At 37.9% G+C, this 17,768-nt stretch overlaps 1 protein-coding gene across 1 annotated transcript in view; it reads left to right on the top strand.

The window, feature by feature from the left end:
* Positions 1-17,768, top strand: part of MAOB (monoamine oxidase B) — a 91,030-nt gene that overhangs the window by 27,982 nt on the left and 45,280 nt on the right. Inside the window, exons 2-3 of the mRNA XM_006213398.3 lie at positions 8,986-9,080; positions 10,025-10,162. Of these exons, the coding sequence (XP_006213460.1) occupies positions 8,986-9,080; positions 10,025-10,162 (233 nt within the window). The remainder of the gene's footprint in view (positions 1-8,985; positions 9,081-10,024; positions 10,163-17,768) is intronic.

Here is a 17,768-nt window from a genome sequence, read left to right as displayed (position 1 = left end):
ATGCTGCACATTACATCCCCATGACTTATTTTATAATTGAAAGTTTGTACCTTTTGACCACCTGGTTTAACTTTTTTCCCAGAATTTTCTTATTATGAAAAAGGTCAAGGAATTTTACAGTCAACACTCATATACTGACCAACTAGATTCTACACTTAACATGCTTGCTGTATTTGCTTTATTCTGTAATTATCCATCTATCCATCCTTCTCTTTATCTGTCAAACCCTCTTATTATTTTTTGATACATTTCAAAGTAAGTCACAGACATCAGGACCTTTTGCCTCTAATTACTTTAGCACACTTATCCTCAACCAGCTTTGTTCGAATCCATATTTCCTTGTCCCACAAGAGCACAAAAATCCCATGTTTTTGATTAACACCTATTGATGTCACTCAAATTTCATGCTCCACAGGGCAGACTAAAGCTAATCCTTTGGGGTTATGAAAACATCACCTATGTAATGAAATCTCAGATTTTTTTTTAACATTTTTTATTGATTTATAATCATTTTACAATGTTGTGTCAAATTCCAGTGTTCAGCACAATTTTTCAGTCATTCATAGACATATACACACTCATTGTCACATTTTTTTCTCTGTGATTTATCATAACATTTTGTGTATATTTCCCTGTGCTATACAGTGTAATCTTGTTTATCTATTCTACAATTTTGAAATCCCAGTCTATCCCTTCCCACCCTCCACCCCCCTGGTAACCACAAGTCTGTATTCTCTGTCCTTGAGTCTATTTCTGTCCTGTATTTATGCTTTGTTTTTGTTTGTTTGTTTGTTTTTGTTTTTGTTTTTTAGATTCCACATATGAGCGCTCTCATATGGTATTTTTCTTTCTCTTTCTGGCTTACTTCACTTAGAATGACATTCTCCAGGAGCATCCATGTTGCTGCAAATGGCATTATGTTGTTGGTTTTTATGGCTGAGTAGTATTCCATTGTATAAATATACCACATCTTCTTTATCCAGTCACCTGTTGATGGACATTTAGGCTGTTTCCATGTTTTGGCTATTGTAAATAGTGCTGCTCTGAACATTGGGGTGCAGGTGTCATCCTGAAGTAGATTTCCTTCTGGATACAAGCCCAGGAGTGGGATTCCTGGGTCATATGGTAAATCTCAGATTATTTAAAATTGTTATCCTGTCTCATGTAGATTAAACACCGAATGGAAGGGGGCAAATTTAATCATCTCATTTTACAGATGGGGAAAGTGAAGCCCAGAAAGGTGAGGGCTCTTGTCCAAGGTCATACAACCTATTAGGCCTGTTAGGCATAGAGCTTTCCTGCAGAATGACAATGTTCTGCCTTGTTCTTGAACGAGGCCATTTTCCTGTCACTGTAGTCCTAGCACACTGCTGACTGCTATGGTCTTTGGCTCACAAGGGTGTTTCAGGAGCAAAAGTAAAGTTCCTGGGTCAGTCTCTAAGCTAGACTCCCAGATGACTGTTTTTGGAACTTCATTTCTTCCAGTTACTTGTTCCATCTCATCCAGATTTCTTTTGCTTGGCAATGCCCATGTTTTATTCTGTTCTTCTAGAATTCCAAATTAATCATCTCCTTTTTGGTGAAAGGAGATGTTTAAATGAAGAAGTATTCAAAGGATGCTACAGCAGGTCTCTGACCCTCTTCCGGCCATCTGTAACACCCAGCCCTTTCAGAGACTCAAATCTAGGGCGTGGATGAAGCCATGGGGGAAGTGGTATTGCTCCAATTTTATATTCTACCTTAAAGATGCTTGTGATTCTAAAAATCATGTTGGGAAACTCGAGGAGGGCTACTGTCACAGCAGTGAGCTATGTCATCCTTCAACCACGTGATGGATAGTCAAGGAAACTATGGTGGCATCATCTGGATACTTTCAATACTTAAAAAATAGTATTCTTCAAGGAGTCTGTGTTCATTTATTTATACATATTCCATTGAATTTGCAAAAGGATTTGAGGCAGGTGAATTAAAAGATTCGTTTTCTATAACAGTTTTTAAAATGAAGAATACAACACCCAAATTTGAGAAAGACAAAGCTGTAATTTCTGGGTTTGCATCCTTTTTTTCATGGGAGACCACGATGAGGTAAGGTGAAAAGAAATCTTGTCTACTACAATTACAATACACAAAAGATAACCCACACCTTTCACACAACAAAGGAAGACAAGAGCTTAGATATGAAACAAGACTCATTATACTGCTGACATTTTAATAAAATGTAATAATTTACGTAGACAGCATGATGAAACAATTTTTATGGTTTTAGACGTATTCTGAAAGGCCTTGGAAGGCAATCTCATTCTAATTTCTCAAAAGCAGCCGCATTTGGAGAAAAGTTTCTATGGCAACGCGGGAAAGCTTGTTTTTTTTTTTTTCCCTCCTTTTCAGGAGCATAAATCATCTCCTGGCTTGAGGCTTCAGTAAAGGTCTCCTTTATCTTAGAAGCTATTGCCATTTGGTTTTGCGTTCCCGATTTTGACTGTCTCAGAGAAAACCGAACAAAGGGCTTCTAAGAAAACTTGGAGTCTTTTTCATATTTGGGGCCAAGATGTGAATAACATAACTTTAGACTTTGCTTCTCAGTGATCAAAATGATGGTACAGGGGGAGGGTATATAGCTCAGTGGTAGAGCGCATGCCTAGCATGCAGGAAATCCTGGGTTCAATCCCCAGTACCACCATGAAATAAATTAATTAATTAACCTAATTACCTCCCCCTACTCCAAAAAAAATGAGGGTACACATTAGTATGTTTGGTTTATATCATGTATTGTTTCAAATTTCCAAAAAGTTGTGACTGATGGGTTCTCAGGAAAGAAAAACCAATCTGTACTTAAGGAGGAGGAACTGTCTGGCCAAAGCACCTCTTAATGACTAGTTTAGTGGAGCAGTTAGAAGGCTCTGCGATGCTCCAGCTGCCTTCAGATCTGCCTGTAAATGATATGGTCACCGGGTTTGGAGCACTGACAGGCTCCAGGTAGTTTTTTTTTTATCAATACATTCTTTCCAAGAAAGCTAATAATGAGATATTCTCATTTTAAAGCACGGCATGCCTTGAGAATTTTGTTTAAACCATATTGGCCTTTGTATGTTATAGGAAGTGATGTGACTAATGAAAAACACAGAGGACACAGAAACAGAGCTGGGTTTTAGACCTAGCTCTGCCATTGCTAGTTGTATAACACTGGGCAAATCCTTGAGCCTCCATTTTCTAATCTGAAAAATAGGAATAACACTTTGAGCCTCAAAGGCTTACTGTTAAGGGCTGAACGTGTGTGAATATTGGAGACTGCTGTGCTGTACACATATAAGGTAGTTATTATTATTGGTTGGTTGGTTCTCTTTCTTTCCATCTCTTTTTCTTTGAAAAGTCAAGGGTATCCTTTACTATTTCCAGTGTGACCGGAAGAAGTCAGTTTCAGCGTCTGTAAATATTTTAGTTTCTTATACGGTGTTAAATATACTCAGTTTATACAGATGCCATTTCAGGCATTTATTTATTTCTTGACCAAGTAATTAAATGTCATCTTTGTTGAAGGATATTAAATGAATCCATCCAACAAACGTGTTAAGTGCCAACGGTGTACTAGCATCGGGGAGACAAAGAATAGATAATTAAATTCTTATCATTCAGGAAATACGTTTTCTGAGTTTCAAGGCCACAGCATAAACTGTTCACACGGATGCAGTGAAAGAGGAGATGCAGGCCAGCTCACACTCTGCCAGCCAAGCGCCGATGTGAGCTGCAGTCATATGAAGAAAGGATGCCTTTTTGAAATTTACTTGCCATGAGTGTGTGCCTTCTTGTAATTTACACAAAGAAGACATGGAATGTGTCAGCAGCGGCCCTGATGCTTTTACGGTTCATGATATTCTCTGGAAGGCTTTCAGTGTTTCGCCGTTTAGCATGAGGAAGGCTGCTGGCCACGTTTGTTACTTGGAGTCAGAGTGTCTGGATTTGAATACTGGCTCTGCCATTTGCTAGCTGTGTGACCTTGGGTACATTACTTGGCCTCTCTGTGCTTGCCGCTTGCCACAACTGCCCACTTCATAGAGTTGTTAGGAGGATAAGTAAATTCTTACCTGTAAAACAGTTAGACTAGAAGCTGGCATATAGCCTGTGCTCAAAATGTTAGCTGTTTTTAGTAATATTATTACCTGCCTCTCCATTCTGTGTTGAAGAGTTCAAAAATTAATATCTGAATTCTGCCTACAAATGCTGCTTTCCTGTAATGAATTTAATCACATGTTGGGGATATTTTTCTTCTTACCCCAGATCCTTTGTATGTGTGTGTGTATGTGTGTGTGTATGTGTGTGTGTTTGTGTTAAATAACTAAAAGGCATTCTCTTTAGAGGCATCAAAGAATTCCAGTTCTTTGATCAAAGGCCACTTGATTGTTTCTAGAATTTTCTCATAAAACCATTGCTTTGTCAGAAGTGACAGAGGTGATGAGGGCTATTTGCATATTTTTTGGCTATTATCCTTCCTGGGAGGATGCTTGAAGGGTTTACCAGGGTTCTAAGGTTAGAGATGCTTTGAGGTACAGTGAAATATTTTGGTCAGTTTTGGTTAACATGTTCCTTTTTTTTTTTGGTAACTTTAAACTAAGAAAAAGTCCTTATGTAGTATTGAAGTATTGATGTTTCGTACTGTTTTCAAAACGATTAACTTTGCATTTTAAAATGCTGGAAAAGCTCTGTTAAATATCAGATTTTGATCTGAAGGACATGAGACAGATTGACAAGACAAAGGATGAGGCAGATGGGGATTTTGATTTTTCCCTTTTCTCCAAGTCCTTTCTCCTCCACTGTTCCTAAGACACTGAGAAGAGCCCCCCCTCATTACCTGCACTATGTGCTTTTCAGTCTCCTACTGCATCTAACTCTCAGGCCATTTTCCGTGGCACGAAACTGGAAGCGTTGACTGTTAATAATGGTACAAACCACTGATTTCTAGGTACTTAAAATAATTTGAGTATCTAATCCAAATTGAAGTATCCAAGTAATTGAGACAGTCATCACTTTGATGAGACATTTTCCAAGTGAACCATCTGGGAAGGGAGATGCAATATTTTAATCATTTCACGCATGAGGCTTTATAGTCCACCATTAGTCAGATGTACCACACTGGGTTTATTCATCCAAGGGAGACTCCCTGAGCCAAAATACTATGAGTCCTGCACCATTTAGAGACAACAAATAAGATGATCTTATCAGGGTCCTGTCGGGGACCGATAGGGGCTGCTTCTGAAAGTGCCAAATGATCATCTGTTTGTGAAATATTACTTGGTCCTGTGTGTTAAACTCAAGTTTAATTCACTTTTTAAAAGTACAGATGGATTCTCACCTTGCTTCTAAACTGGTTGCAAAAGTTAAATATCTGTTTAAGAGAAAAACTGATATTTTAAGATTCTTATATTTAAATGGAGAACAGAATGCTTTAAGACACTTTGCATCAATCAGTGTATAGTTACTGATTTTTTAAATTTTTCCTTTTGGATCCAAGGGTGGTGGCTGAGAGTTCAGGTTTGGTGCCAAACTCTAACCCTGCCTTTTAGTAATTGTGTAATCTTCAGCAAGTCAGGGAATGTCTCTAAGGCTTCCTTTTTAAATGAGGATAATAGTACTTCTCAGCACTGGGGTGAAGATCAGATGAGCTTTGTGTTTAAAACGCTTCTTCTTCACACAGAGCAAAGCAATGCTCAGTGCTTTATGATGGTGACTGTTAATATTGTGGATATTTTCATTCTTTCTTTCTTTTTCACCGTTACTGTGTTGTGTCAGTAAATGATTGCCTAAGTGTTTCAACAGTGTTGATTTCATCGTCTAGTGTTTTTAGAGCAAATGTAATTCTGCTACTTCGTGGGGTTTTTTTTTTTTGCAATAGTATTGCATTATAAAATTCTCAGACTTCCTGGAGAATGCACCATCTCTCATATTTTTGTTCTATGGCAAAATGTGTTAGTAGTTCCAAACGCCTGACATAAACATGAACTCTTGGGAAATCACCCTGTCCTAAGCCGGGGCAGCTTTGTGTACTTCGTTGTTTGCTTACTCTTAATTAATCAAACCATTAGTCCTTTTGCCAGTCGTCACTGAGGAATCCCTTGAGGGCTATTTCTTAACAGTCTTAATCACCTCCAGACCCCGACTCCAATTCTTTTTTCCAATTGCAGTGTCTTCCTTAAGGCACGGATGCTTGGGTCAATTACTTTTCAAGTCAATTTTGTCAGTTGATTCCAACAAACATTTTAAATACCCCTCACACGAACACTAGTGAGACAAATCGTGAGGTATTTCCAATAATACAGTCTCGTATTGCCTTCTTTAAAGATATTTTTGTAATTTCTATTTATGCCTTTTTAAGGCACTTGGGCATAGAGAACTCTATTCAGTGATTTGATAAGACCCTGGCTTGTTTTAGTAAAAGTCTGTGTTTAGCATCAGATGCTATGGGGAAACTGCACTTACTCAAAGACAGTACCTTCTGTGGAATATAAAATGCTAGTGTGTATGAGTGATGTTGTGTTTCGCTCTGAGCCCTTTTGTTTGAGCCTCAACACGCTCAGCAGGTCTGTCTGAATTCCCTGATGACAGCTGTTACTAGGGCTGCATGTTATTTCATATATCATTTGTTGAACTGATGCTTGAAAAGGGAAATGGCATTGAATTGTATGCAATTTTGTATCTAAATAGGAATTTTCTTTTCCTTATAGAGGTAAAATTAGGAAAGTGGAGTTAAAAATCCAAGCCCTGTATTTGTGAATTAGGATTGTGCAATGCTTGTGTGCAATGCTTGTGTGCAATGCCTGTGCACACTGTGCGGGGAGCTGTGGACTTTGGGACCATCACCTCACCACCAACTGGAAGTCCCAGCCTTGCCCCCAAGGACAGGGATCAGAAGATGGATTCACTCAAAGGATGAAAGGGCAAATTTGCCTCTTTAATATTTTAAATATTTTATTTATTATCATATTATTTTATTATTTTTTGGCAGAGGGGGAGGTAATTTTATTTATTTATTTATTTATCTTTTTTTTAACATTTTTTTTATTGAGTTAGTCATTTTACAATGTTGTATCAAATTCCAGTGTAGAGCACAATTTTTCAGTTATACATGAACATACATATATTCATTGTCACATTTTTTTTCGCTGTGAACCACCATAATATCCTGTATATATTTTCCTGTGCTATACAGTACAATCTTGTTTATCTATTCTCAGACTGGGATTTCAAAATTTGTAGATACTGACAGGCATATGCAGAATAGATAAACTAGATTTATTTATTTTTAATGGAGGTCCTGGGGATTGAACCCAGGACCTCGTGCATGCTAAGCATGTGCTCTACCACTGAGCTAAACCCTCCCCCCAAAATCAGCCTCTTTAAAAAAAAAGTGGGCATCTTCTTTTAGAATAGCCCATAGAGGGGGATACAAGCCTCGCCTTTTCATTATGGCTTTTACAATGCACTCATATTTTATGTTCCACAGACTGTTATCAAACCTTGAGGTACAAGTGTGTTTTAAAAACACATTGATCTAAACAGAGTGAAAAATATCTTTTGAAAGGTAATTTCTCCCTGAAGCAAAAATTGAGAGATGCGATCTATGAAAAGGATGGCTCTGAGGCATCTGAAAGCAGTACTCATGGTGGCTATGGATACCAACACTGGAGTGAAACTGCCTGGCTTTGCCGCTGGCTCGTTACGTGACCTTGGACACCTCTTCGCACTTCAGTTTCCTCAGCCATGAAATAGAAAGATCAATAAGACCTTTTTTATCGGGTTGCTGTGAGAATTCATTGAATTCACATATAAAATGCTTAGGACAGCGTCTCAAATGCAGTGAGCACATATGAATGGTAGCTATTTTGATAGGAATCTTTGTTTTCACACTAGTGGTATCTATATCTAAAAGTCCCAGAACTATTATTTTTAAAAGACAAGATAGAATTTGTTTCATTTATCAGTAAGGCACAGCATCTTGGCATTTCCTTGATTTTGTTTGGTCTCATAAAACAAATGAGTAATGTATTGGGAACTGAGCAAATTCAGGTCATCGTGGGAAGAGCACCAGAGTTCTCTTGTCTGAGAAAATGCTTGCTAAACTCTGGAAGTCAAAAATGCAGAATTTTAAGGTCTGTGATGTCAAAAACTACACCCAGGATATACTTACAGCAAAAACTACATATTGGAACTCTACACTAAGCTTTACACTTTATCAAAACTCATTGAACTCATTGGGTAAAGTTTATTGCATGTAAGTGTACCTCAGTAAAAAATTTTTTAAAGTTAAATTCATGGTGGTGAGAACACATTAGGCATTCAATAACTATTTTGACTACATTACCAATGGAATGAATGAATGAATGAATGAATGGAGTCATTTCATCCTTCAGTGATGAAGTATTCAGGCAATCAAGACAATTAAATGGGTTGAATTTTATGTCCTTGGTTTTGAAACTTTACATCGACTTCCAAAAATGCAGTTTTAACAGCAAATCTTAGATCCTTTCACGTGTTTTGAAGGCTCACTCTCCCCCCGATTTACCGGATTTTCGGATTTGCCTTGAGAATGAAGTCAACGGCTCCATTTGGTCCTGTGCCTTCTGGGGCTTATATGTATCTCTTTTGGGTGGCCTTGTACTTTCTCTCGCATTGTCAGACACAGTCATGCAATCTAGTCCTTAAAGACAGACATTTTGATACAGTGACCAAAGATGTTTTTAAAATTTGAGACATTTCCCCAAAAATGAAATCCCTTCTATTCTTTCTAGAAATAGAAGTTGGTTTCCCAGACTTGGAATCTGGGCCTCTCTTGAGAACCCTTAACCACTCTCAGTTAAAACAAGTAGAGCAGAACGATAAAGCAAATGTGTGAGCCAATGTGGACTTTTTCTCATTGGCTGTTAGCATGAGGAGCTGATCTGGAGTCTCCTGTAAAGTGCTTGATTCTGATTGCTTCTTGTATTTTTCTCCCAGGTATGGCCGCAGCCAAACTTCTGCACGACTGTGGCCTGAATGTGATTGTTCTAGAAGCCCGGGACCGTGTGGGAGGCAGGACTTACACCCTCAGGGTAAGACTTGTTAAGGATGGGTTGGAGAAACGTGCCACTGAAGCTGAGTTTCTTTTTTTTCTTTCTGGAAGTCTTGTGCTTCATTTGACTCTTTTTAAGAGAGTGAAAATTACTCTGGAGCATTCTCCCCAGCGTCTCTCTCAATTTTCAACTTATCTTCCTTTTCAACTTATCCTCCCGTCCCTTTTCTCTTCTCACCTCATGACACTTGGCATTTGCCCAGTAAATTATGGCACCAGTAAATAAGTGTTTGGAATTTATTAGTGAATAAAATGAAGATTACTCTTGTGAAACTTATGTTCTCTTTCTTTTGCAGGATGAGTAATACAATAAACAAACAATTAGGCATCCAATTATGCTTAGACACATTCAAACATAGGGAGTTTTTCTAGTCACTCTTTTTCAAAGATTGATGCTTAGGCATTGCAAGTGAACCAATTCATACCCATATGGAAACCTCTCTGTTGAACCTAAGAACAATTTCAAAGGTTTGATTATGGCCAAATATTTCCTAATGCCATCTTTCAAGGGTCTGGATTAGCAAACTGCATAAGAAGTGATTATTTCGTTTCTTGTTTTTCCTCTAGCATTAGGTCCCTCAAAATCAGCCTGAAATGCTAAGTAAAGAGAAATTCATCAACAATTCATAGCTTACAAATCCAAGGCACTAAAACCCAAATCATGTCGTGGTGTGTATTGAGAAGTATGGGGTTCAGATGTCTCTTGTCTATTTCAAGTTTAGTCAGTTTTGTTTTAAATTAAGGAATAATTCAGTAACTGTTAAGTCACATGAATGAAGTAAAGTTGAGAATAGAATCCAATTTTCCAAGGATACACCTCTTTAACCTGTGAAATGCCAATTTGCATATTTCAGGGCTGTCTTTTTTATCTTAGGAAGAACATTTTTACAAATATTTATTTTTATTTTTTCCATGGAAAAACAGAACCAAAAAGTTAAATATGTGGACCTTGGAGGATCTTATGTTGGGCCAACTCAGAATCGTATCTTAAGATTATCCACGGAGCTAGGATTGGAGACCTACAAAGTGAATGAAGTAGAGCGCCTGATTCATCATGTAAAGGTAAGCCTGGACCAGCCTTTGAAGGATTTGAAGACTTCTCTATGGATCTTTCCACATATGAATTCCAGATCCTTCCCTCAGTCTCCTTTATCCCTGAATGATGCATATATATTTTATAAGTATATTTCAACCATTCTGAGAATCTTTTTTTTAATTTCAACCATTCTGAGAATACTTTTTTTACTGTTATCAAAGAATGATTCCAGACCTATTTGCGGAGGTTATTGATGAGGTGATATTGCCCATCTGGTAAAAAGTGTAACAAAACCAATAGAAAAAAATGTGATTGATTTATTAAATAGCTCTATGGAAATAACTAGGTCCCTTTCAAGTGATATAAAAATTTGTGTATAGTTTTACAAATGCTGCCCTAGACTTCACATTATAAAGGGTGTTTGCAATATATCTACTATAGTATTTTGAAACTTTGTCATTAAGTCCTATATAATCAGCTAAACTCACTCTTTTTTTGGAGAAACATAAAAGTTGCTCAAGTCTCAAATTCCATTTTTCATGGAGAAGCTCCATTGATCCCCTGGAAATTTCTGTGAGTTCACTGGGTCTCCCATTCCCATGATCCTTTGTGGCTCATGGTTCTTGCTTCTGTGACCCCTGTGCTCATTCACAGTTCATGGCCTGTGACTCTTACCTTCCCCTTGTTCTGTGTCAACATGAGTTCAAATTCACCTCTTTGTCTTGATTTTCTTCAGACCACCCCAAACATCTGTGTTCAGCAGACTTGACTGAAGTTTTGAGCATCAGGAGGGGGCTTAATTGCAGAAACATAAACAGCTTAGAATTCAATATTGGTCATTCTAATAAGCTCTTAAAACAGTATGCCCCTGGGGATTTCTGAAGGGCCACATTCCTCTGTGGATTCCAGTTTTCCACCATGTTTCTGCCATCCTGATCCTTGTTTTCCTGGCACTGTTGTCTTGATCCAAAATGTCACCAGTGTTCTCTGACAAGCAAAGAGTCACCTACCTTGGGCCCCACTCTGAAGTCCCACAGAAGAACTGGTAGAGGTTTTGAATTTCAGCCTTTCCTCTCTCTTCCTCACTGAAAGTGATCAGTCTAGAGACCTGTTCCTCCCTGGAAGAAATCATCCCCTTAGGAGACAGAAGAAACTAGCAACAGTCAGTTTCAATTTACATAACAATGTTGACACCTGTATATTATTTGTGAGTGGTAATATCAAGAAGGACAAAGAATAGATTGTACATTATGAATCATTTAATAAGACAGGAAATAAATATCTACCTAATTTGGCATAATGAGGGTCACATTCATATATACATGTTTTGGTTGACCTTCAGATTTTGTTTTATGAGCCCTTGCACCTTGCTTCCATATGTGTCTAGCGGGAAAAGACACACACAAATTAGAAATGAAAATGTAACATGGTGATGGTGTGATTTATTGAACATCAGTCAGCGGCAGTGAACATCCTTCATCGGCTTTCTTGCTTTTAAATGTAGGGCATCTTGACCTATTTCTCCTGTCTTCCTTGTCCTACCATTTAAGACTTGGAGAGACTGACTTCCCAGAACACTAAGATCTCTTTTAGGTTTCTCCAGACAAAGGAGATGACTAACAGATTATATTCACTTTTCTGTCTATGTGTGTGCAGGGTTTCTTGGCAGTCAGGAGCTATGTTCAGGATGCTCTGTTTTTCTGGTAATCTTATGGCTCCCGTTAAGTTCCTTGTTTGAAAGAGGCTGGTCACAGTCATCAATCATGGAAACGATGCTATACTTGAATTTTTCAGAGTGATGGCCAAATGTACTACTTTCTTAGACTATTTTAAATAATCCACGTGCAGCTAAGACAATACAAGCAATGAAGTAGTATCTCTGACTTGATACAGAATAAATGCATATGCCAATATTGCTCTTTATCAAAATAAATGTTATCGCTGTTTAATTATTACAAAAATGAAACATGTTTACTGTAAAAAATATAATATGAAAATGTGGGTAGAGAAAAACAACTTAAAAAAAATAAAAACACTCCAATAATCCTATCTAGAGAAAATCACTCTAAATATTCTTTTGGAACATAGATTTTCATATTCCTGTATTGCTATTTTCTGACCTCTGCTGGAGGAAATGAGAAATATCAGTACACTTTAACATACTGTATACCTATGCATATGTGCATATGTTTAATATGCTTACTTAGTCTCCAATTAATTCTCATACTGAGACAGTTGAAGCGCCAATGAGGTTTATGAAACAAAGATGTTTCCAAAGGCGGTTTCCAGAGATGCTAATTTGACCTCCTTGTGGTCATATCCAGTGAAGAGCTACATGTTAATAAACATCAATAAACAGTATAAAGCTAAGAAATCTTCCCCAAACTAAATATTTATTTATTCACCACTATCATCACCGCCATATCTTTGCTCAGATGTCATATTTCTTATTTTTAACCTGTAAAAAGCATCTCAGATAGCTCCATCCATTTTTTGGAATTGACAAGAACTCTGACATTTGATCTCTTACAACATGCCAAAGAATGTAGTCCAGAAATGTGCCTCCTTGGTCATGGTAGGCAGTACTTCGGGCATTTGGACATGACTCTCGATTGCCTATTTCAATAGCTACCATTTCCAAGTGCAAACTACAGTTCATGCAAATATACCAGATATTTGTGCCTTGTTTTGTCAGCAGACCTGCATGTATTTCTTAACCCAAAGCCTGAGAACATCAAGATATCAAGTGTACTACTTACTATCTTGCCAGATCCTGCTAATCAAATCAACCTGCTCCAGGTCTCTGGTTCTTTTTTTTTTTTTTAATTCCTTGCATGGTCGTTAAAGGAGGGCAGAATGTTATGTGCAGCCTTCATACCATTAAGCTAAGGAATTTGGATATGATGCTTGGAATTGAAACTGGTGAAATGGGGCTATTCACAAGAGGGGGAGGGCACAGCAAATGATGGGCTAGCTATCCACAGGAAGGGTGTCTTTCCCAAGAAATGAGGACTCCCAGTATCACCAGTTCCCTGAGAGTTCTAGGAGAAATGGTCTATTGACAGATGGGGTATGAGCGTGCCAGCCCCATACCAAGCATCCGTAACCCCTGGTGTCCTGTGATGTGCAGGGCCTTTTGCTGTCTGCCTCTGATCTGTCGGAAATATTTCTAATCTCCTGAGGGGGCATTCATTTTTAGTACCACAGGAGATCTATTTTATGTGGTTTTCCAAAACCTTATTCATGAATGAAAGATGTGATACCAAGATAAATTGGGATTTAATCATCAGTGGGAAAAGTGATCACTTCAGCTCAAATCTGTATAATTTAGGTGTTTTTCCACACTTCTCAAAGCAGCAATGTGGTTCTTTGTGCTTCACAATTATTGTTAAACATCTACTGAAGTTTTTCATGTTTTACAAATAGTCATGCTGATTTCTGCTAGTCGAGTTTAAAAGGTGGCTGTTTGCATGCCTGGGAAGTGACTTGGAAAAAAAAAAGTCCCCTTTTAGGGACTATCTGATAATTTAAAAGACAAAGACAAAAGGTAAAAACTTGTTAAGGAATCTTGCTCTATTCTGACTTATGCCTCTTCCTCCTTCATCTCGTGTGTGTGTGTGTGTGTGTGTGTGTGTGTGTGTGTGTGTGTATCTGTTAGCGTGCACCCATCTCTGTGGTTATTGTGATGTTATTTTTTGTTCTTTTGGATTCTTACCTTGAAGGAGTCGGAGAACATTCTTAAGTGTAGTACAATTCAGGCTATCGGCAAATTAAGTTCCTCTGTCTCAGAAGCTCTTATAAGTCTGAAATTTGGAACTAGATTCTAGTCAAAATATGCATGAAACTGCTTTAGGCCCAAAGGCTGAACTGTTAAAGAGTTGGGTGAATGTAAAGATGGAGCGTGACAAACTTAAGAGCCCAACTGTGCACTGATAATCTTTTCCAAACTTCAGCTATCTGGAGAAATGGAGGAAAAAAGATGCTCTGGTCTTAGTGTGTTTCCCAGAGGGCAGAAGTCAAGCTGACTGTCAAAGTCCCTTTTGCGTTGTATGTGGTCAACCTTAATGCTTGAAGAGGTGCATGAATGAGGCACCATCCCTCAAATATACTGCCCACCTGTTACTGTGTTGTTCAGACAGCCTCATGGGGGAGGTACCATGTGGCACAGCCCTTCGGTTTGCTGAGAACTCTAAAAGCCAGTGAAAAATACAGGACAAAAAAGCACACAAAGGCAGAGAGCTGAGAGTAGATCTCTATTGACAAGAACAGTTGAGCGAACTTCTTGGAAGCGATTGCAAGGCTAAACTGCCTCTCAGTGTGGGGAAACAGCAAAAGAATTAGAGGTGAAATGTTGAAAACTAAAATATTCAAATGTTAATTGCATTTGCAAACAGAGATGGTCCTATGGTGCAGGACCTCGGCATCTCCCAGAAATCAGGAGACCAGGAGCGTCTAGTCTTCTTTAGGCTGTTAGTATCCCCTTTTCCATGCCTCTACCTCCGATCCAATTAATCCAGAGGAGCTTGGATCAAAGTCTAGGCAGCACTTGCTTGTCTCATGGTGACAGGAGTCTCTAGGAGCAGTTAGATAATCAACTCTTGTATTTCACCCAGGAATAGTTGCCCATTTCACATGAACTTCATACATGCCACACCGAGCTCACTGGCTCTGAGAGTCTTCCCTAGCTGGGATGGACTTTATGAACCTCTTCCACTCCCACCCCCACTCCATTTCATGTCTTAATTGTTGGAAACAAATATGTCTTGTATTCATGGGAGATTTTTTTTCCCCCCAAAAAAATGCAGAATAGTAATGTCCTCTTCAGCAAGTAAAACCCACTTGCCTAGTGATCATTCTGAACCTTATGCCAAGTTATTCTGGAAACCGAAGTGTTCATTTGTGTTCTTTAGAAAATACAGGCAGATTTTTTTGGCAGCTAATAATTTGCTGAAAATGATCCTTTCAATGACTGGATGTGGAGCAATATTTTGGGATGTGAAATGAATTTATTCTAGATCTTCAAGGTTTCCTATTAGAATTTAAAATGTAATGAAATCAGTAAACATGCTCCCTGTGTACAAACACACACACACACACACACACACACATCTGGATAAACTTAACAATGACTAGAGTTGTGAGTCACACAGTGTTGGTTTTACATTATACCGGAGGGAGAGGGTAGAGAATATATAGAATTCAGTTATGATGGTGAAATTCATAAGAGGAAACAAGCCTGGAGCTTAAATCTGCTGGGAAATTTTTATAGCATCTAATTACCATGTCATCATGGAATATGGCCAAGCAGTCCAAAGGAGATACAATGACAGGGGCCCAGCTCATCAAAGGGTGATGACTAATAAGGGTGATCATGTAACAGGTCGAATCTTCAGCAGCCTGTAGGGATTGGCAGGAAGTACAGGATGGCTGAAAATGTGTTAGCCTACCTTGCTACACTGTCATGGAGCCCACATCTTTCTCTTGCCCTCTGCTTCAACCAATAAATAATACTCTGGTATAGACATCTAGAACCTTCCAAGTGCTTTCACACATGATATGTGATTTGGACCTCACAAATATGAGTCCCAAATAACTAGAATGTATTTGGCTGTGAACTAGAAGTTTTGGCCCCATTTGACAGGTGAGAATGTAAAGGCTAAAGAGATCAATTGCATATGGCAGGAAGCGATGGGGTCAGAGCATGAATTGAGGTGCTAAGGATACACAGTAAACAGCTCACTGTCCTCCGGATGGGAGAATTCCTGTCACTTCCTTGAGCCCCAGCATCTGGCTTGCCCTGCTTCCTTCCTGCCCAACTTACACTCTCACATTGTGAAAAAATCCAATTCAAAATCTTTCTTTCCTTAAAATTTTCTGCAATTGAATACAATTCTGAAGCCCTGCATCCTCCTCACTTTCTTGATTACATTTTGTAGAAACCTGTTTGAAAGTAGGGAGAAATCTGTTATTTGTACTTGAAGATTATGCACTCCCTCCAACACAGAGAACATAGTCTGTTTATATTTGACATTCTTGGGTTCTTTTTTTTTTAACTTTTTATTGATTTATAATCATTTTACATTTTCATACTTTCACATAAAGAAAGTTTTCAAGTTTTTTTTTGCTTATGAATATTTCTCAAGTATTTTCTAATGTCATTAAAAGTTCTTTACAGATACCATTTTAAATAGATGCATAATATTCTGTAATAAGAACACTCTGTAATAGAGTGGCCATTTTGCCAATCAGTTTCTATTAATTAAGCTTCAACACTCTATTCAAATCATCTCACATGTATTATACATCTAACATAGGTTCCTACTATGCAAGGCTTAGGGCTAAATAATTGAATTTGAAACAGTCTGGCTTAAAGTCAGTGTGGGATTTGTGGGATCAAAGAGTCTTCTTTTAATATAAAAAGAAATGAACAAAAAAAAAAGGAAAAATGACCAAATAAAACAAAGCAAAAAAAAAAAAAAAAGATCTCCATGCCACAATTGAACCAGGAAAAAACAGTAGCCTTAGAAGGTAAAATCTGAGAGTTGACGGCAAGGAAAGGTTTCCAATCCTGGCTGCTCAGTCCCAGGGCTACATCATTGCTGAAAGCAAATGTGTTACAAGTAAAAAGCAACAATCACTAACACTGCAACAGTTTTGATTAGCATTTCAAGGTCCATAAGTACTTGGTTTGCCTTTCCAGGTCGTCCATGTGACAGTTTTGCCAATGCCCTCCAACTTTCTCTATCTTTCAATCCTGTGACATCTCTTTTCTGGCTACCAGCATCCTGCCCACTAAGCTAATGGCACACAATTAAAATTTTTGTTATATTAGTTCTCCACTTCAAGGTATCATCAAATGATGAGTCCAAATAAAAATTCAAGAATAGATAAGCTTTGATGCAATTGGTACCAAACATTAAATGTTTAAATAAAGATTTAAATTGGAAGAATTACAATTGTAGTGCACAATGAACTACAGATTTTTTTTTAAAGCCCTTCTATGGTAAACAAATCACATAATCTATAAAATCAGAATGTGGGGAAGAGGAGAAAGGAAGCGGCATTAGAAAGGTGAATGCTACTGACATCTTCCTTCATAGTATGGAATCAGTCTATACCAACCATATACTTGTAGCTAATAAAGAAACAAAGACTCAAATCTCTTAATGATTTTTTTATCATTCTTTTAACTTTATGCTACAGAGCTGTTTCAGAAACTAATATCTCTTGGGATTATGCAGCATTTATTTGAAGTTGAGCCCTTCCTTCAGTTCCCTTCACTTATGTTTCCTCCATGAAATTCAAGTACATTCATGTCATTAAAAATAGCAAATATAGTATAATTTAATTCTCAAATACTTATATTTCTTTCTTTGCCCTTTCTTTCCTCCTTCCTTACTTTTTCTTCCTTCCTCCTTCTCTCCATCATTGATTTGTTTATTTGTCCATCCATATCAACCATCCATCCATCCACCCATGTATCTATCCATCTTTCTATGTTGCAGATGCTTACAAAGAGGTCTGGAAGGTAATGAACCATATGTTGTAACTAATTTTTTCTTAACCTGAATGGTATGATTTGAGGTAGTTTGTTGCCTTCTTCATTGTATTTTTTAGTACTGCTTGAACTTT

Source organism: Vicugna pacos, chromosome X (genome assembly GCF_048564905.1).
Source record: "Vicugna pacos chromosome X, VicPac4, whole genome shotgun sequence".
Classification (NCBI taxonomy): domain Eukaryota; kingdom Metazoa; phylum Chordata; class Mammalia; order Artiodactyla; family Camelidae; genus Vicugna; species Vicugna pacos.
The sequence above is the reverse complement of the archived record's forward strand: the minus strand, read 5'-3'. Positions and strand labels throughout refer to the sequence as shown.